The 21,658-nt window shown below is 39.1% G+C and overlaps 1 protein-coding gene across 1 annotated transcript; it reads left to right on the top strand.

Annotated features, from left to right (window-relative positions):
• The first annotated feature begins 1,739 nt into the window (after nt 1-1,739).
• LOC145392947 (malectin-A) lies at nt 1,740-12,574 on the top strand. The gene is made up of 6 exons (XM_080267235.1): nt 1,740-1,830; nt 3,102-3,226; nt 3,705-3,830; nt 7,341-7,523; nt 10,486-10,543; nt 12,306-12,574. The coding sequence occupies exons 1-6, from the start codon at nt 1,740-1,742 to the stop codon at nt 12,572-12,574; spliced, it is 852 nt and encodes a 283-aa protein (XP_080123361.1).
• The last annotated feature ends 9,084 nt before the right edge of the window (nt 12,575-21,658 follow it).

The following is a 21,658-nucleotide window of genomic DNA, read 5'->3' on the forward strand; positions in this document are numbered from 1 at the left end:
TTATTATTCCTTCTTACTCATTCTTGATCTTATGTCCTTATTCCCCCATCAGCCTTGTTTGCATACGGATACTTAGTTTTCCAAGGTTGCATTCCCTCATAGCCACAACCTCATCTGTCAAACCAACCATTTACCAACTCGACGCTCTTACACCAAATCCCTTTCAATACCTGTCACCCGTACACAATAAGTGATATACAGGAAATTAAGCAATACGAACGCGAAAATAATTCAGAGACGAAGCTGGAATATATAAAATAGGGGTCATCTTGATAGGAGTTTGAACCAGTGGCGCCCTTCTTGCTCCCAGGCTTTGTTTACGTCCTTAGTTCCTACTTTGGCCGCCAGGCCCTAATCAATGATTCATTAAAAAAAAAAAAAAAAAAAACTACGTATATACTTGTTGCTACTGTAATATTGAGTAACTAATCAATTCTTATTAAGTGAAGTGTGTTATATTTCTACCGCATACAGTATATTACAAATCTAAGTACTCTGTATACCTTTTTCGTGAGTATTTCAAATCGTCAATCCATTTTGTAAATTCTGAGGAAGGTATGTGGCAAGACTCATCACATACTTTTGTTGTATGTACTCTGTATGTTGACTGCTGAAAGTGTGTGGCAAGATCCATCAATTCCCTTTGATTTATTTGGTTGAAATGTTTATTGTTGTAGATAGAATATACATTCACAACAAAAGGAGGTGGTAGGTCTTGCCACACACCTTCTTCAGCAAAACACGGGGAGCGGAGTGGCTAAAGTGGTAGAGCTGATGCGGCAGTTACAAATGGATGTCACTAAATGAGCGATATGGCATCAGTCCAGGAGGTGATGGTAAGAGGGAGATGGAGGACACTTGGCTTTTGGTGAGCCCCCCCCCCCAAAAAAAAAAGACTCGCACCTCCTTCATATCTTCCTTGTATACCTCTCAGCACTCGCAAGAGAGATCGACAGGCCGGGGCGCTAAACTTGAGGCATATTTCCTTAATCAGTTCTTTTGCTCGATGCCTTTCCGTTTCCTGTCGCAGGCACACTAGAAAGATCTTTACCTCTGACTTGGACCCAGACTTGTTACCTATTAAGTTTAGAGGAATAGACTGCGATACAGACGTGAACCTCAGGGTCTGGAGCGTTGATCAGATTTTAGAAAAAGGTTGGCCAAGCTTAATTATGATGTGGTCCTAAGAGAAACCTATACGTTGGGTCCGGTAGGTCCAGTGATATTTCACCGCAAATTTGGGGTGGCCAAGCATATTTCAGAGGTGGCCAGTGCCACCCTGGCCAAATGCTTCTGCCATGCCTGATCTTGCCTCCTAGTCCCTAGTTTAAATCAGACGGCGGATCAATAAAACTTTGCTAAGTTAGTATTAAGATTTGCATAACAGTCGAAAATGGGTGTTATTCATATAAATGTACCGTCAATCCATTTTTATTTACACTGCAAAATACGCGAGAAAATTCAGCCAATCAGCGTGGGCCACCGTGTTTTGTGATTCTTTTAGCACAATATACACGCCAAAGAAATGCAGCGATTAGGTACTACCTCCGTCACTGATCAAAAACTGGATGTAAAGCAGTTGCAATGTAAAATATAATTCAAACTCAGCATTAAAAGTTAGCCAAGAAAAGGGGAATACATAATGAAATGGTAATAAAAGGTAAAGGGACGAACGTAGCAGACGACAGGTAGCCGTGTTGACAGCCTTACAAACCTGTGGAGCCTCGACCTATCCTGCCATGTCCCGCTTCCTACCTTGCATTTTCTTGCTGTTGGCTCGTCTCCTCGCAGTTCACGGCCTGGGGGAAGTTATATATGCCGTGAATGCAGGTGGGATGATTATATGTGGATGGAGGTGGGGGGAGAGGAACCCGGTGTAACTTGCCACTTGGCTGTTGTTTACACTTTGATCAGCTGGCTGTACATAAACATAAATTAGCTTTTTATGGCCAGTTTATTTGTTTTCGTTGTGGATATCATGTTATTTTTACATTAATGAAACATAAATGAGGTTGAAAGTTTGAATAGACGAGGACAGTTAGGTAAGGGAGCTTGGAGTAAGTGAAAAGTAAAAGGCCAACATAAATTTGGCTGCTCTTTGAAATTATTGGTCTGTAGATAGAGAGGATGAGACTGCTAAAGCAAACAGTTTCAGTGAACACTTTAGGGTTATGTTTTTTTTTTTTTTTTAAATTAGGTAATCGATTTTTTATAATGTTATTGAGTATTGCTCCTTCAAGTGGTGCTCACAGCTTTTGCTATATCCTTATTCTTCCACTTGAACCATAACCATTCATTTAGGTAAGATTTGTGAAGTAGTTCTGAAGGAAATTTTTATTACTGCATGTTTTGGAGGAAGAGTGAAGGTAGCAGAGCACAAAGTTTAGTGAAATGGAAACTGTGGAGGTTAAGTACAGTGGTAAGATATTACAGTGAATTTGATGAAACAGTTTGAAGTTAGGGCATTGCAGTGGAGTGTAGGACACACAGTGAGCATGCAAAAGCACAGTGGAAATAGGGAAACATAATGAAGGATGGAAAGCAGAAGGAAGATAAGGAATAATGAAGGATGGAAAGCATAGGGAAGTTATGATAACAAAGTGAAGGAAGGAAAGTGTAAGGAGAAGCATTATTAGTCAGGAAGAAATACACACACACATTATAGAAAACACAGGACTCAAATTTATTATGGAAATGAAAAGATTGAAAAACAGAAAATCCCAAGCCAACTTTCAAAATAGCAAATTTATTAAGCTTGGAGAATTATAAATCAGTGCCAGGTTCCATATAATAACATGGCAGCCTTCAGACCTGCCCTAGGCATTCTTTGGACCTACCGGTAACTTTGGCATCCCCCGAATCTAATCTTGACATTTTTCGCAGCTAACCCTGGCATCCTAAGGTGTGAATGATAATTTGTGGATTCCCCCCCCCTTGTTTTTATGCAAGGAAGGAGGAACCAAAGGCCATGGACCCGCAATTATTGTTCCTTCCAAGAGAAAAACAAAATACAAGAGAGAGCCAAATTCAAGATCCGATCATTTGGTGAGGCACTTATGTATAAATAGCAATATATACTTTTTTTTTTTTTTCATCTCCAGGAGGTGAGGCGCATATAGACGTTTATGGTGTAAGATACGAGAAGGATCCCCTCACCGGCAAAATTGGCACAGCGTCGGACTTCGGAAAACAGTTGGTGATTGGCAGAGTGCCCCCTGGTGATCAGGTGAGTTGAGGCCCACACACATCCTAACAGTGTCCATTACAACTAGTTATTTAATTTTTTACTTACTGCTTGAATTTCTCATGGCTTAACAGTACCATCTGGTGTTAGCACTGTACATATCCAGATACTGTTATGTCCATGTGAATTATAGTTTTCTTTATCCTTTAACTGTTTGGATATTCTCAGCCTATTAATTAGCAGTTGATGGATCTTGAAATCACTGTGTCATGAGATCCTTTCTACTGGAAGAAATTATACTCATATATTGAAGTTGTGTTTATTGTGGTACTGTATCTTCACAGTAAATAAAACATCATTAAACTTCAATGCAGTATTGTGGTTATGATTGGCAGTATCATCTGTTGTTAACCTCCTCAGTGAAATACAGTGTACATGTCTGTCTGTTGCAAGTTAATATGTTGTCATTTCTTATATGTGTGTCCATTGCAGAGAGAGTTAAGGTTCATATCTTTTCCAGGTTCTATACCAAACAGAGCGGTACCACCATTCCACCTTTGGGTATGACATTCCACTTAAGGGAGACGGTGACTATGTTCTGGTACTCAAGTTTTCCGAGGTTTACTTCAACGCTCCAGATCAAAAGGTTGGTGATGCTCTTATATTCTTGACCTTGGGCAGAAATTGCCATCATTCCATGTTAAATGCTGAGCTGTAATGATATTGTTGTTGTTGCTGTTTTTGTGGCCCCTAGCTCATCAGAATGTGAACTTGGTAGACTGCAGGCTGATGTTGCCCTTCTCCTGCAGTCCACCATCCTTCTTTTGGGGGACAGAGAGGGGGATGAGAGACTTCATCCAGTTACACAAATATCACTGCATGAAGGAATCTCCCCATTACAAGACATTGACACTAGAGTACAATGTTTAGCTTGTCAGCAGGAGGTGCCGTGGAAAGAAGGTAGACTGTTCTGGTAATGACTGGTGATAGCTTCTCGTGCTTTTGTGTTTTCCTTACCCTATTTCCCGATCCTGCCCACATCATTGGAATAAGTGGGATATTGGATGAAGATGATTTTAGTGAGGGTGATTGTAATTCTGGTAGTAATGAGCATGATGGTGGTGGTGATTGTAATTTTGGTAATGATGAGTATGATGGTGGTGGTGACTGTAATTTTGGTAGTGATGAGTGTGATGGTGGTGGTGATTGTAATTTTGGTAGTAATGAGCATGGTGGTGGTGGTGATTTTAATTTTGGTAGTGATGATGACTGTAATTTTGGTAATGATGATGACTATGTTGCTGGTGGTGACATGAAGATGATTGTGATGGTAATGACATTGGTGGAGGTGATGGTGATGAACATTTCGCTGGCTATAATATTATGGTAAGTCAGGCAACATGGGAAATGAGATGGAAGCCACGTGGGTTGGAGGAAGAGTGAATGATAGGGGGACAGGATAGGGAAGGAGATAAGGGGGAAGGAGAGAAAGAGAGAGAGAGAGAAAGGAGATAAGGGGGGAGAGAGAGAGAGATACCCGTTCTGCCCGACAACATAATTATACTGAAATAGCAAGTAAATTTTAAGCTTTGTGGTTGTGATTATTGAAATGCCAAAAGTCCCATATTTTGAAGATCATAAGATAACTTCCAAAAACAAGAATATTCTGTAGTATTTTATGTTATTAAACTATGTACAGCCATGAGCTCAACTTTGCCAACAATTGTCTTCCAGTAGTGTGCCCTGTCTTCCATATTTTATATTCCTTCTTAAATGACATAGTATCCTTCCTCCTCAGATTTTTTTGCTCTGTATATTGGTACCACAAACAATCAGTCTTTGCTTGTCATGCGCCCATTGCCTCAGTCATCAGAGAAGTGTCAGTGAACTTTTGCTGTGGCTGTATTTTTTTCACCATCATCTAAAACTGCTGCCTCCTGGAAGCACATGGACAAGGGGTGGCTAAAACAGAACTGCCTCCAGGCAAATTTATCCTCCCACACCTCTCTTACTTTCCCAAACACTCCACTTCCTCTTCCTGCACTTTTCAGCATGTTTGTGGCCCTTTATGGGACTAAGGCATCTGGCAGTAAATAGATAGAAATTGAAGGACATGATATTTATTCTTACTGCTAAGAGATTAATTTATTCATTTTACGAGAGCACCCTGGTATACTCTCTTCACACTAACTTGGTCCAGATTTTCATCCTTTTGCAGCTTATTTCACATAGCTCAGTGGTAGAATAAGACAATACAACTGTAGTACAACCTTTCCATACCATGTCTTCATGACTGACATCTTACTGCTGTGTTATCTGCTGTTACAACTCAGCACTCGAGATGGAGAGATAGCAGTTTTAGGCTAGAGTAAAAAGAGTGTAGGGAAGGAGTTAAAAAAGGCCACATCTAACTTCTGTTCCAAATATTCTGAATTGAATAAAGTCATGAGATGGCAAGAATGAAGCAAGTAAGACCTCATCAAGCTGAAGGCATTAACTTGCACATAGCCTACACAGATATAAACTATACTCCATTTCACCTAGTCTGCCACCATCATTGATGTCCTCAACACCTGCAGCATAGATGAGGGTCCTCAGTGCTAGATATACCTTTCTGTATTGCCTTTTATATTGATTCTCAGGGTAATAAGTAGAGGTTCACATAGTGCAAATGATTCACATGAACACTACAGGTGTTGAGGACATCACTGATGGTGCCAAACTTGGTGAAATGGAGTATAGTATGGAAGAGGTGCTAGGGAAGCTCCTAAGTCTATCAGAATAAAAGCTAAGGAAATACAGATGTTGTTGAGTAATCCTGATCTGTCTGGCCAATAAATCCATCACCTGTTGGCAAGCAACAGTCACTGCTGGGCTGTTCCATATAGTGAACTGATGCTCCCCTATGCTAGACAATGCCTCACCACAGCAAGGCTTGGGGAAGATTGTGGAGGTTTGGTTCCGTGATGGAAGCTGCATTTGTCTCACTCCATCCAGTTAACATAGGTACCATAATAGACTTCACATCATCCTGTTATTTGATTATATGGTTACCACCCAGCATTGTACTGTAAATGGTTTTTGGGGTTACAGGAAACCATTTGGCTAGCCATTGAATGTAGAGCCACCTGAAGTGGAAAGAGAAGTAATAAAACATGACAGGAAGGGTGAGAGAAATTGGAAGTGAGGAGGACAGACAGAAAAAGAATAATGAAGGTGAAGGAATATGTAGGCAGCTGTACATCAAGTGAGTGGATGATGTATCCAGGGCAAGCCAGGAAATTTGCCACTTAACTATTTTCATTCTTTTTTCTATTTTATCTGTATTATCATGTGGGGTTCCTGTCTCTTCTGTACTGTACTTCCTGTGTGACTCTCTCTCTCTCTCTCTCTCTCTCTCTCCTATTATTATTATTAATATGGCAGGAGGAGGAAAAGGGCATCATTACTGTATCTGTCTTTCTGTGTTTATATATCTATTTATCTGTGTATTGCCAGATGCCTTAGTCCTGTAAGGGGTAGCCACAAACAAATCTCCTTCATGCTGCCAACTGTTCTTTTCCGTATGGCTGCCCCCCCTCCAACTCACACCTCCTCTCACATATCTCTTCACTCCATCCCCTCATCTCATTCTTGGTCTCTCTCTCCACAGAAGCATGAAAAATATCAACAACTTGACTGATGAAGTTATTTATTTGACCAGAGAATGTCTTTTGTGTCTTCAGACAATTTTATTCTGTGCAGATAAGCCTTGTTGTAATAGGTGGGTCAGTTTAGCCTTTATAAATTGCCTCATTTCAAGGGGGTCTTTGCCAGGCTTAAGGAAATTGTGTGGTGGCTGGGAGTGAAAATTTTAACGTGAGTGGTGTTAACTGCAGTCCCATATTCTGTTAACTGCAGTCCCATATTCCATTTCAAGCCACCCTCTCATATGCAGTATTCTTTAGTACTGTATCTCATTCCTTTCCACATCACCCTCCCACATGTACATCTCAGCTTAGTCCCTCCATCTCATACTGACCTTAACCCTGTCCCTGATCCTTCCGAAGTCACCCTCCCACATATACGATACTTCTCAACCTGTCCCTCATTCCATCCCAAACCATTGTCCCATATATACTCCTCAGCCTATCCCTCATTCCACCCTAACCTGCAGGTGTTTGACGTCATGCTGAATGGTGAAATAGTAGCGGTGGCAGCCTTGGACATCTTTGGTCGAGTGGGTCGGGGAGTGGCACATGACGAGTACATTCCCTTCTCCGTGGCTGGACATCGGCTTACAGCTGGTGGCCAAGAAAGTTCTCTCAGGGGTACCAAACTTAAAGTGGAATTTGTCAAGGTAAGTTGGGTTTGGCTGTGTTAGGTGGGATGGGGTGGGGTGGGGTGGGGTGGGGTGGGGTGGGTTGGGTTGGATTGAGGTGAGGATAGGCTGTGTGGGGTTGGGGTGGGGTGTGGTTGGGTTTGGGTTACTATAAGCTAGGTTAGGTTAGGGTAGATTTGGCTGGGTGGGTTGGGTTGACCCCAAAAAATTTTTAATATATTGATGGGCCTATATATATATTTTTTTCCCTGTTTATCAGCACTGTCCATTGTTTAACATTCTCCCTTGGACCATTTGCAACTAGGAAATCCTGTCTGTACACTATATAAGTTTTTTTTTTTTTTTTTAATCTGCTTTCATTCCTTAGAAGAATAAAAACAGAATGGTGATTCCACAGTTTTACCCAAGAACAGTTATTCAAATTATTCTTTTATTGGAAATTTGTTATACTTTTAGTTGTACTCCAGACAATCCCAGTGCTGTTAAGCTTTGAAAAATTACCATCATCATCCTGAGTAGTATTGGGTGAGTAGGAGTTATAAAGAGAAGAAAAATTTGTATTGGACATGTAAAGTTGTTTTAAGGTTGTTCCACTCATTCATTCATCATTCAGTGCTATGTTACCCCATCAGGAGTGTAAGGGTCCATTGTTAGGCGATATCGTTCTAGACATATAAGAGCTGTTGTTGGCATCAGTAAGAGACTGGTTGATGCCAGGAAGGGCTTTCTACAACAGATAAATCCACATTTGATTACTTTTTATTTTCAGAGATGAAACCTGGGTTCTGTTCTTGAAAGCTTTGTGAATGTCAAAATTTGCACAAATTGGATATACTTTATTATATCTGTGTAATCATTCAATACACATTCTGTACCCACATTATTAATAAGCAAATGTACTGTATACTATAACAGTACCATACCTAATAAATATACACCCACCTCAAGTTGACTCAGGACCTACATACAGAATTGCTATGAGAGAGTTATCTGTCTTTGCTTTGTGTTTCCACCTCTACCAAGTGAATTTTTTGGGCATGAAGTAACTGGCAACTCCTCTGGTGTTGGCAGGAGGTGGTGAAACACTCAGCACATCATTGCTTGCTCAGAAGCGAGAGTGGGAGTATATGTTGCTGTCCCTCTGAGCTTACACCTCCATCTTTTTTTGTATGCATTACTGTTTGCCCTGTTATTTTCCTAGAGTAGAGTTGTCATGCCTGGAAAGTACTGCTCAAGGGATGAGAGGGTCTGTAACATTGCATGGAGGCAGGATAATGTCCCTATCAACACGATTTGTGAATGTACTGGACGCAGAAAGGCAACTGTCATGAAGATTCTTGCTGCAGCGCGTGGCCTGCCACCTGATGCACAAGCATGGCGATGGAAAGAGGAGGACAACTTCCAGAGGTAAAGATATGCTTCTGAAGAGGGAACCTTGACTGACAACAGCAGAATTGATGAGAATGCATCCCTAACTGTTACAAGACGTCTCAATTCGAACTATCCAACACCGCTTGGAGAAGGAGCTGGGTTTGCCAAGCCACACCACAGCCAAGAAACCGCGTCTCACTGACCGCATGAAGAAGCAGCACATTCAGTTTGCCAAGAAGTATGCACTCTTGACATCGGATGAGTGGAGAAAAGTTATGTTTTTCGATAAGAGCACATTTCAAGTGTTCCAGGTGCATTCTGCCAAAGTTTGTCGCCCTGCCTTCTATAGTCGATATGACCCTGCTTACACGGTGCCAACTGTGAAACACCCACAAACAGTAATGGTATGGGGGTGTTTCTCAGGTGAAATGGGAAGGGGAGGCCTCTACTTTCTTCCTAAGAACTTGATGGTGAATGGTGGCTGGTACATTCAAGTTCAAAAAGATCATTTGTTAAACTTTTTTGCTATTCATGGGTGCGACTTTTTCATGCACGATTGAGTTCCATGTCACAAGTCAAGAAAGGTGACAAAATGGCTTCAGGATAATCGGATTGAGGTCCTCGACTGGCCTGGCAACAGTCTGGATCTAAATCAGATAGAAAACTGCTGGGCAAAGATGATGAAAATCATGGCAGAGAAGAAGACACCCAATCTGGACAACCTCAAGACTGAACTGGCATATGTTTGGTGCAAAGAAATGTCCATAGATTATTTTAGAAATCTAAGTGATTCCATGCCAAAACACATCCACCTGGTCCTGAAAAACTAGGGAAACATGATTTCATATTAATGAATGGCATTTCATGAACAAACATTGTGATATACTATGATATCTGTGTTTTTTAATACCCTGTGGGGGGAGGTCCTAAGTCATTTTGCAGTAGGCTAGCTGTACATGTACATATTAAGTGCACTATAAGAGCTTTCTTTAAAGTCAGATTTCCAAAAGTCAAGAACTGTGTAAGACAGTTACTGGATGGTCTGTATGTAGCACACCATTAGAAACTCATTAAGGTACCTTATGTGTGGTGGGTATGGCTCAGTCTGCTGGTGTGGGTGTAGGTGTGGCAGTGGGAGTAGGATATGAATAGATGATACACGATAGTCATTGATCACACTGACTGAACCATCCCTACAAACACCATAGCTGGACACCACGGCCTGGCCCCATCAGTGGTCTCTGCAATTTTTAAATCAGCAGAGGCTGTCAAGAAGGCAGGGGAAAATACATCGTCTCCACAGGCTATAAAGACCATCTAAGCTTGTGACCCTGCAGTGGAGTCCTGAAATACACAAATATTGATTCAAAATTAGCAAAAAATGGGTTGATATGGGTGGATGGTGGAAAAATCAGGGTCCTGGAACCAAACTCCATTTAACCCATGTTATTCTGGGTTCTCATAATGAATTGTTGCTTAGCGAATGGTTTTTCAGGAATGTAACCTGTTCTTAAAGTGGGGGGACTCCTGTACATTCTTTCTTGCAAGGGGAATATGTTGTATTATTAATTATGTTGAGTCAAAATTAATGCAGTGTTTCTTTTTCCAGGGATACAAAGACAATCCAAAAGTCAATGCGATATTTGTGATAAAAGGAAGGCTAGATGGTAAGTTTGTTTGTTCGTTCATTTATGAAGGTTCCAACATGCTTGCATGCATCGGCCTTGGTCACCTAATGGGGGCTTTCCATACTTCTTTCTTTCTGGCAGCTTTCCCATGCAGTCCCTTATCCGTGAGGTCACACTCAATGACCTCATTCCAGGTCTTTTTCAGTCTACCTCTCTCAACTCAACCCCTACCATTAACACTTCTCACTTTCAGCACCCAATAAATACAAAAATGTATATCAAATTTTTGCTCATTACCATTTTACACATCCCTGTATTTCTTGTTGATTGCATTACAAAAAAAAAAAAATAAAAATTATGAAAAAATAAGTTGCAGAAAGCCTCCTTAATTTACTGCATTTTTTATTCATATCTCTTCACCGAATGATATGATAAAGTAACTGAAAGATTGATTAAAACTTTAGGGAAGGTGTTTGTGTTGATAATTCTCCAGCTTTTCTGTTTTCCCTAAGTTTGCTTCTGGATCCTACTTCATCCCATCCTTACCTGAGAAAAAAGGTCATGATGATGATGACGAAGTGATGATTCTGTTGCCCCAAGAATGATATGATGATGATATAAAAAGGGGGGGGGGGTTGTTATAGATATACTTCACATACATGTGCCAGATAGAATATTTTCACCAACATTTACAAATATTAAATCATTTCCCTGATTCTCTGACCTGGGATATCCATACCCTGATACTCACACAGATTAGATAACACTACAGACAGCACATGTACCCTTGTTTTGATGCCACACCATTCAGTGCATCATGTCATAGTGTCTGGAAACATCATCATTATTATTATTAGAGCAACAGACACACCATCACCATTATTATTATTAGGGCAACAGACACACCATCACCATCATTATTATTAGGGCAACAGACACACCATCACCATCATTATTATTAGGGCAACAGACACACCATCACCATCATTATTATTAGGGCAACAGACACACCATCACCATCATTATTATTAGGGCAACAGACACACCATCACCCTCATTATTATTAGGGCAACAGACACACCTTCATCATCACCATCATCATCATCACCATCATCATCATCATCATCATCATCATCCAACCTCTTCCACCCTTGGATGGTCCATTTGAAAGATCCACACATTATCTCACCGTTCAGTCCATCAGGTAATAATAATCATCATCATCAATATCTAATCCAGTGTTGCCCCACGAGGAGCCTGGGAGCCCGGGGCTAGGCAAGTTGGTCGTGACATTTAAAATGAAAGTGACCAGCCTCACTCATCCCTGAGTGGCATTACATGAGCAGTAAACCCCAGCCACCCCTTGGATATAAACCTTCACTGGCTCAATCCGATTGGAGTGCCTTAATTACCCACTAAATCACCAGGTGCCATTATTTGGTTATATGGTTACCACCCAGTGTAGTAAGTGGTTCCCTGGTGTACAGGAAACCATTTGGTTTGTCACTCGGTGTAGAGTCACCCATAGATAGAGGAGAGGAGAGAGAGTGAAGAAAAGAAAGTCAGAAGTGGAAGGAAGGAAAGATGGAAGGAAGAGAGGAAAGGGCAGTCACCCGAGAGCAGCACTTCATCAAGTGAGTGGATGGTGAGTGCCTCCACCTACCAAATACAGTAATAATAATAATAATAATAGTAAGAGTAAGCTATCAGATAATAATAATAATGTGCCATCAAATAATATTAATGCTAATAATAATGACTGCAATAACAACAACATCTAACAATAAATAACCCCCACCAGACGTCCCCAAGTTACCACCCCTACCCCGTGAGGAGGACCTGGACAGCGAAACCGAGGAGAGCCGCCAGATGCCCTCCGTGCACCCGAGCAGCTCCCACCCGCATCCCCACACCAGCAACAACAAGCAGCAGCACCAGTCAGCCAAGCGTAGACCCAGCGGACCCCGAACGCCGGACCCCTATGCCTCCGACGACACCAGTTCCATGCTCCCTGTCTTTGTGGCAATCGGGGCGGCCATCCCCATCCTCTTCTGCCTATGTAAACTGTGATCGATCTGCCGCGTCGTCGCCTAGTTAGCGCCATCTTGTAAATGTCTGTGTTGTTTGTTGTTGTATTCCTTCCCTCCCTCCTGAGACGTACAGTATTTTGTCTGGCTGCGCGGAACCTCTTGGGACTTACAATATTCCATTGTGTATATATCTTTCATCGCAAAGCGTAAACCAGAACCTCATCAGCTTAAATATTCCTTCAATCTTTTTTCCTACATCACAAAGGTTAAATCAGAGCCTCCATGTATCTTTTTTTTCTTTTCTTTTCTTTTTAAATTGCAAAACTTTAACTGACCTCATCAGCATGAATATTTTCATCTTGCTTTGTATATATTTTTCGTCATTGCAGAACTAAAGTCAGTATGGTAAGTATTTTTCTGTAACTAATCCTCTACCTTCCTTCTTATGTATAATTTTTCATCATGGAACTAAACTCAGACCCTCATAGAATATAAGCCCTGTTTTGTTTCATCATAGACCTACCAGTAAAATTAATAAGTATTTTTTGGTGAATACTCCATCGCCTTTTTTCAAACATACTTTTTTCACATGCCTTAATTTTGTAACTACTACTTCCCCCTTCCCGTTGCTCAGCCTCATCTGTCTATTTAAACTATGAAAATTATATCAATATTACATTATTATTATTTTTCATATTACCAGTACTCTGTTTTTGCCTTGGTTCTTCAAACATTATTATTATTATTATTATTTTTTTTTTACTTTTTGCTGGACAAATTTTGAGTGATATTCTAAGCTGTTTTCATATTTCTTTACTTTGTGTACATGTTCTGTTTCTCCATATGTACAATTAAAGACAAAAGTCATGTTGCTGTTTTGTGTAAAGATTAAGTGTAACACGTGAAATATCATGAGAGCTGAGCCACAGTTACATATTCATGGTTGGCCAGCCTGACTGTCCTCAAGCTTCATATCTACTGTTGATGGTATGAATGAACCCAGGAAATTTCAAAGCCTTGATATCCATTCACAAAAGCTGTTGGATCCCGAGAGATGAAATGTAAACTGTATTTGGCCAGGTCATGATAGCCTGGCAGTTACAGCTTACATCTTATCACAAAACATCAAGTATGGAGGGCAAACAACATGCATCCATCTACTAGGAAGATGAGAGAGGGCATGATATACCATTATTTAGGGGAGGGGGGATAATCCAAACAGATAGTGCAAACATTCGGTGTAAACAGAACTTTGGAAAGGCAGATTAAACTATTTCAAGAGGAAGGCACAATGGCGAGCAATTATCGTTCAGGTAGCCTGTGTGTTACCACACCAATATAGGACCAAGAAATAATCAAAACTGGATGGTAGTACCTCAAGTACTGTAGTACTTATTCTGTAAGAGACGAATTGCACCTTGAATGATGCATATGGATAACAAAGTAGACGTATGTGTTCAAACTTCAGCTTGTTGGGTTCATTTCATCGCTAAGCAAAACATTTGATTATTGTTATACAGTAAGTCTGTCCTCATATGTAGAATAGTTTGCACAGTTTTGTTTGAGGTCACTGACAGATAATGACAATTAATAATAAAGTAGAACTGATTTCTGGTCATGTCTTTAGCTAATTGAATTGTAGTGTTGCTGACATAGCATGAAAAGAGGACAGATGAAAAAATGTTCATATATAAAGTAAAAGTAGCAGTCAGGAAAATTACAATATAGATTTGGTTCACTTAGTTACCAAAAAATATGCTGGCATCCACAGGTTTTGTCATCTGGAGCCAGTGGCAAATCATGTTAGTGCTACCAACCATCCATATGACACAAAGCAGAGCACACCAGAACTTGAGCCTTTCACCGGCTGACTTTATCAAATTTCAGGACACAACTTTTGTCTTTGATTGTACCTAAATTATTCTTCTTTTTTCACTGCACAAAATCTGACATGAAATATTCCTTTCTTTATTTATTTTTATTTTTTCAACATGTGGAACTTGGGCATCTTGTATGCTATTAATCTGTTGACCCTGAAGATGTCTATTTTTGCCGTCTCATGACATCATTGTTCTGGATGGGATGGAGACAGTTTCCAGAATCTTAAGTATGTTTAATATTTTTCTCTTACGCTGGAAAATTGTTTAGAAGTACCTGAGAAAATGTCAAGAGATGCTATTGAACTGAGGTATTAATGGCTATAGCTTTCATCCTGTTTTTTTTTTTATTAGTTTTTATTTTATTTACTTGTGTGTGTGTGTGTGTGTGTGTGTGTGTGTGTGTGTGTGTGTGTGTGTGTGTGTGTGTGTGATTCCTGTAATGTGTGCATTTTTTGTACGATTATGTGTTTGTTAATTTGGAGTAGTTTTGATTTTTTAACTACTCAGAGGCTTAGCAATTACTGTACTGGTATGTTGTGTTTCTGTGTGATTTTTTGTTATGTTTTGTTATTTTCTGTTTCGTCTTTTGTACATATATTTTTGTTTTATTGTTTTAACATCATCATTGTAGCTCCATTTCACATTTTCCAAAGATGTATGATCCAGAAATTTAAGAGAGAGAATTCAAAACTAGGAGAAGCTACGAACATGGTGGCTAGTGTAATAGGCCAGGCATTTATTCAGTCCTCATCGTCATTGCTGTTGTCATCATCGTCATCATTGTTGTCATTTTCATCATTGTTATTATCATCATTGTCATCATTTTCATTGTTATCATCATCATCATTGTCATCATTTTCATTTTTGTCATTGCTATCATCATCATTATCTTCATTGTCATCATCATTTTTGTTGTCTGTCATCATCATTAGTATGATCATTGTCGTCATTATCATCATCAATAGTCCACATAGATCCATCTTTTGTTCCCTTTCATACACATCATCATCATCATTATCCACATGGATCCATTTTTTGTTCCCTGTCATAAACATCATCATAAATCATTCCACATGGGAGTTAGGATGATGATGATGAGGGAACAGATGTATGGTTCATTTCACTGACCACTTTTATTTTTCCATCCCTAAACCCTCAACATTTTAAAACCTTGTCTGGGCCACATCCTGAGCACCTAAAACCACTAGACCACAAGGCATCTTTTTACTGGTTATGTAGTTATCACCCAGTTTAGTAAACATATAAATAGGAAACAGGATGATGATGATAGTGATGATTTATGTAACTGTATCAACTGTGTGGCAAAATTGGTTAGGATGATGATGATGACGATGATGATGATGATGATGAGGAGGAGGAGGAGGAGGAGGATTTGACTTAAATGCTATATTCATTACTTGTTTGGCTGTGTGATTTATGGCTGCAGTTTTATGAGTTTTTATAATATTTCTTGTTAAAATATTTGGTTTTGTATGTTTTTCAAAGCTCTCCCATCATGTTTAACCCACTCAGTACAATGATACCCTTTTTAATTGTCAGACAATTTAATTTAGTTTTGCTGCTGTTGTGATGAAAATGAAGCGGTCAGATAATTTTATTCAGCCCAGGAGATACCTCATAAAGTAAAGGGGTAAGTGGACATTTTAATATAAAGGGACCTAAGTGGACATTGAAGGGGCCAGTGGACATTTTTTTTAACCTCTTCATGAGTGCTTGAGAGGGGTGCCTTCAAGTGGTGGCACTGATACAACAAGCTGGTTCCCTTGCCTGGTCATACAGAATTCCCTTGACTTCATATCTCACAAAAGAGGATGGTGGACTGCCAGAGGAGGGGAGCTTCAGCCTGCAGTCCACAGGGTTCACATCCAGATAAATGGGAGAAATGGCGTTCCCCCTGAGCTAGACCCTGTATTGGATCATATAGCCCTGCTAGGTTACAGGCAGAGGGTTAGTGCCCCTTCCCGTAAAACAACTAACTCAAAGACTAACGGGCACCTCTTACGGGATTATGGCGTCTGGCAATAGATAGATAGAATATCGTGGTGGCTGGCAGTATAAGAACAGAATATATATATAAAAATTTGTCATAGTACTAAAGATGTTAATGGATGTGGGATTTATTGCTGTATATTTTTTTCATCTGACTGAATGAGCACTTGGTTATAAATCCAAAAAGACCTCTCATAACCCTTTTGATACCAGACATTCATTTAAAAAAAAGTAATCAGAATAAAACTGGAAAGTAATGAGAATAAAACTGAAAGGTATCAAGAATAAAATGATAAAACAGAATTGGAAGATAACACTAGTAGCCTTGGGAATTATAGTGACAAAAATAGAACTGGAGAGTACCAAGAAAAAAAAAAAAATTAAAAAAGGAAAATAGTAAGAATGGAAATTGGAAAGTAGCTAGAATGAAATCTGAAAGCACAGTAATCATCATGGTGAAGGGTGTGATGGAGAATTTGGATGACCTTTCTAATATGAGGGTCTGTCCTTGGCTGTATGAAATTGCCTGGTGGAAGGAGGAATTAACCCCTTGATTTAGGTGAAGGGGAGGCCAAGGATGGATGGGGGGATGGAGAGGTATATGAGAGGGGAGTGTGAGCTGGGAGCAGGGCAGTGAAATGGTGGGGGACAGGGCAACATGGAGGTGATTTGTTTGTGGCCACCCCTTTCGGGATTAAGGCATCAGGCAATGGATAGATAGATAATTTTTTTTCATTCCTGCAGGCATTTTTGTTCAACTTAGGAGAGAATCAGAATGTCTCCATTCTTCACAACCAAGGCCTGTATTGTCACTGGCTAAGGAAGCTCCCTAACACCCATTCCTAAGTAATTTATTCTTATTACACCCTATTGTTCCCTTTCATGTTATTTAAATCTTTCTAGTATCATCACTCTTTGGATAAACTATCTATCTATCTATCTATTGCCAGACGCCTCAATCCCGTTTGGGGTGGCCACAAACAAATCACCTCCAAGTCGCCCTGTCCCCCGCCATTTCACTGCCCCGCTCCCAACTCACACCCCCCTCTCTCATATACCTCTCCACCCCATCCCTCCATCTCATCCTCGGCCTCCCCCTCCCTCTTCCCCCCTCCACAAATAAACAACATACATTATATTTACCAGCCTTATCCAAAAATAAATCACTAAGGAAGAGGTGCTAGGAAGCTTCCTTAAAAAATGTCTTATAGTTTACCTGACAGAAAAAGTCTCCATTTCCCCTTGCACAGCCAAATGTCCCTCCTGTCACTGATTACAATTGTCTGAAGCCGCAAGAGTAAAATGGAAAGTATGTTGTTGGACTTCAGGGGTAGGATACAAAGGGCATCATCGTACTGAAGTGGTTGATATCCATACTGATTTTCTTTGAACCTCTTCTGTTTTTTTTCTTTCTGTACAGGTGTGGCTCTCTTTGTTTTGCTTCTGTTTTATTTATTGTTTGTGTTTTGAGGGAGGGGGTTACTGAGCCATATGTGATGTTTGAAGGAATATTTGAGTGTTGTGGGGATGGTGGGTGATGCAGGGAAGGACCATCTTAACTGCCTGAGGTACAGAAGGTGGCCTAAAATTACACCTCTTTTACATCTCCCGTAACCTCTGCTGGCTAGTATTCCAAAGGTGAGAGAGACTTGGGACTCTTCTCGTCAGTTATGGAAGCTCCCTAACACATCATCCTAAGTGATTTATTTATTTATTTTTTGCACCTTATACTTTATTGTCCTCAGCTGTGTTATATAAATCCTTACAGTATTGCCACAGTCTCCATAAACAGTGCACAAAAGGATGTTAACCAGCCATATCCAAAAATAAATAGCTAAGGAAGAGGTGTTAGGGAGCCTCCTTACTCGAGAAGAGACCTAAATACAGTATGCTTCTCTGCCAGTGGGTTATCTTATATATAATTAATCAGGGAGGAGAGGGAGAGACACTTGCACTAATTATGAAACAGACGCAGCAGAATAGTAGGCCAACTTTTGTTCTTGATTGTACACTTGAAAAAAGAAATACAGTATTACCAGTTGGGTATTATGAATTTTTGAATGAAGACTGTTGGTTATGTCATTTTGGTATGGGTGGTATATTTTGGTCTGATCTTTATGGTATGACTGGTATATTCAGTGTGTTGTTTATCCCAGAATTTTTATAATGGCAAATGGATTGGTATATTTCGGCGTTATTCAGGTCTAATTTTTTTCCGTGATCTCTTTTTTCCATAATGTTAGAAAGTTTATCCTTATGGTACTTAAAACTCAAAATGCCTTAATTTTTATATACAGTATAGACTAAATTTTTATATACAGAATAGGTTTAAAATGGCAGTTCTTTTATGTTCCATTTATTTTGTCATATTGTAAGATGGCTAAAGTTTGGATTTTTTATTTTTCATTTTTCAAACATAATGTTGTACTGAATAATATTGTAATGATAACTACTTTGGATAATTCAGTTCATAAGGTTATTTGTAATTCAGTTTGTGTACTATTATTTGTTATTCATTTTGTAAGACTGTAATTCAGTTTGTACTGTGGTTTGCAATTCAGTTCATACAATGGTTAGGAATCCAGTTTGTTAATGATCTTGACTGATAATTTGTAATAAAAGTTAGTAGTTCAGTAAGAAAGTTTGCAATTCAAGTGAGATGTTGACCGATTTGTAAAAGTTCACAGTTCAAGTTACAAGATGTTGACCGATCTGTAAGAAGGTTTTTAATTCAGTTTGTAAGGTGGTTTGCAGTTGAGCTCGTAAGATAGTTCCGATGGTCCTTACCCTGTCGTAGGAGATGATATTTTAACTTGTATTTTTGTCAGGTAAGGAGACTGCCTGACACCTCTTCCTAAGTGATTTATTCAACATATTACACCTTACTATCATCTGTGTTACACAAAGCCTTCTAATATGACCATATTCCGCATAAATAATGTATAAAATGACATTAACCAGCCATATAAACCCTTCTAATATGGCCATACTATGCTTAAATGTATAAAAGGATATTAACCAACCATATCCAAAAATAAATCACGAAGGAAGAGGCGTTAGGGAGCGTCCTTACTCAGGGAGAATACGAGTGTTTCCGGTAATGCCAAGGGGACTTAACGCACTTCAATCCAGTAAGATATATAATGCCAATCTAATGCAATTCACGCTGACAGTATTATGCAGTTGTTTATCTCCTCACAAGTGCGCATATGAAGGCACAAAGAAGTATCGCGAAGAATTTATGCACAAAAAAATGTCTTAAGTTTTTTTTTTTTTTTTTTTTTTTTTTTTTTTTTTGTGTATATGTGGTGAGAGGGTGTTTGTGAGAGTGGGTATTTATTCTTTGTGGGATTTTAAGAAACTTTGTGTAATGAAGTTTTGAGTTGCCTCCCAAAATTTATATATTTTTTATTATTATTATTATTAGATGATGGATGGATGGATGGATTATTTAGTATTATTATTATGAGCCCCAGGCCCTTATGCTGCTGTTTACATGCAGCAAACTGGGATTGATGATGATGATTACTTTTTTTTTTTTAAATCATGCAAGTGAATTTTTTTGGTATGAATTTATTTATGTGGGAGTTAATGAGTGAAGCACGAGTTTTTGTTACTGAGTTTTTGATTTACCAATAACTGGGGGTGTGAGTTAGTTTTTATGTATATACGGTATTATTGATATTTATATTTTTTAATGTACTGTATATTGGATTTGGGGGACAGTGTGGGAGATTTATTTATTTACTTATTATATTATCATTATTATTTTACTTTTTTTTTCTTCAAATCTTCAACCCCTTTCAGTCCAATGATGCCCTTCTTTCTTCTTCCTTTTTGTTTTGTTTTGTTTCCAGCCTCTCTTTTTTTCCCATCCTTGTTACTCATCAATGATTTTATTCAGCTTGAGAGAGACTTTTTGAACTGAGGGGGTTATATATAGCCTTCATTAAATCCTTCATTGCCATAGATCTTTTTTGGAGGTGAATAAAATCATTTGGAGGTGGCAGGTATGAAGGTAAATTTGAATCATTGGACTGAAAGGGCAACATGGGGGAAAGTGTGACATTTTTGTTTTATTATTATTATTATTATTTTTTTGAGTGATGTGTTGCCAATAAGTACGAGTCTGCTTCTGGTCCTGTGAGGAGGGATAGTATTGAAATAAAGGAGAGAGAGAGAGAGAGTTACAAGGGGTTATAGGGGAAACTTCATTTCTCAAAGACCTTGCAGTCCAGAGAGAGAGAGAGAGAGAATATAAAAAAAAGTGCAAATGAGTAATAAAAAAAAGCAAAGCATGAACACTTCTCTCTCCCTTCATCTCTTGCCAAACCTAAAATAAAGAAATAGTAAAAACATTTGGCCAGAAAGCAGTGATAGTTTCTGTATAGTAAAACATCGAGATTTATTTATTCATTAAAAAAGCATTCCCTTCATTTCCCTCTCATTTTTGCCAGTCCATATATTACAAGTGGATATGGGGAATACTTGAGTGGGAAATACAGTGCAGTCACTCTATGTTAATATGCTGAGTTTCTGACATAATATTGGGTATTAAATCAACAGAAGTATTGCCTAGTCTATTTTTACTCTAACTTGGTCTAAAATTGTCATCTCTCCATCTTCACTGCAGTCATAACACGTGATGAAAACCAGAATATGGAGCTAGTCATGAATAAGCACTATGGAAAGGATGCAGAACTGAAGCATTATCTTTTTCTGCCAATAAACTACATGAAAAAAGCTGCAAAAGGTGGTATCTGTGGGCCAGGTTAAGTGGAAATTGGTATTAAGTCAACAGAAATATAGGCTATAGTTCTTGCACCATTACTTGGCCGAGATTTTTGTCATCTTGTAGCTTATTTTACATACAAGTAGCTCAGTGGGGGAAAAAGACCTACTATGGGTCTACTTCCCTTCCATAGCACTTCATAACTAGCACCATATTCTAGTGTAAATCTTGCAATATAGCTTATCGTTCAAGATGGAGAGATGGCAAATTAGTCCAGTAAGGATTTGATTCTTATTTGTGAGCTCTCTAGTAAAGGAGCTGTAAATTATTCCTTCTCTCTGAAATAAAAAAAAAGCAGTAAATGATTCCTTGTGTGTTTAAAGTGCAGTAAAAACCAAAAAAGAAACTACTCGTTAAATGATTCTTTCTCTGAAATAAATATATGTCAATGTCTGGTAAATAATTCTCTCTAAAATTAATGTTAATGTCTGATAAACGATTC

Source organism: Coenobita brevimanus, chromosome 23 (genome assembly GCF_032717465.1).
Source record: "Coenobita brevimanus isolate Jiangsu-jjx chromosome 23, ASM3271746v2, whole genome shotgun sequence".
NCBI lineage: Eukaryota > Metazoa > Arthropoda > Malacostraca > Decapoda > Coenobitidae > Coenobita > Coenobita brevimanus.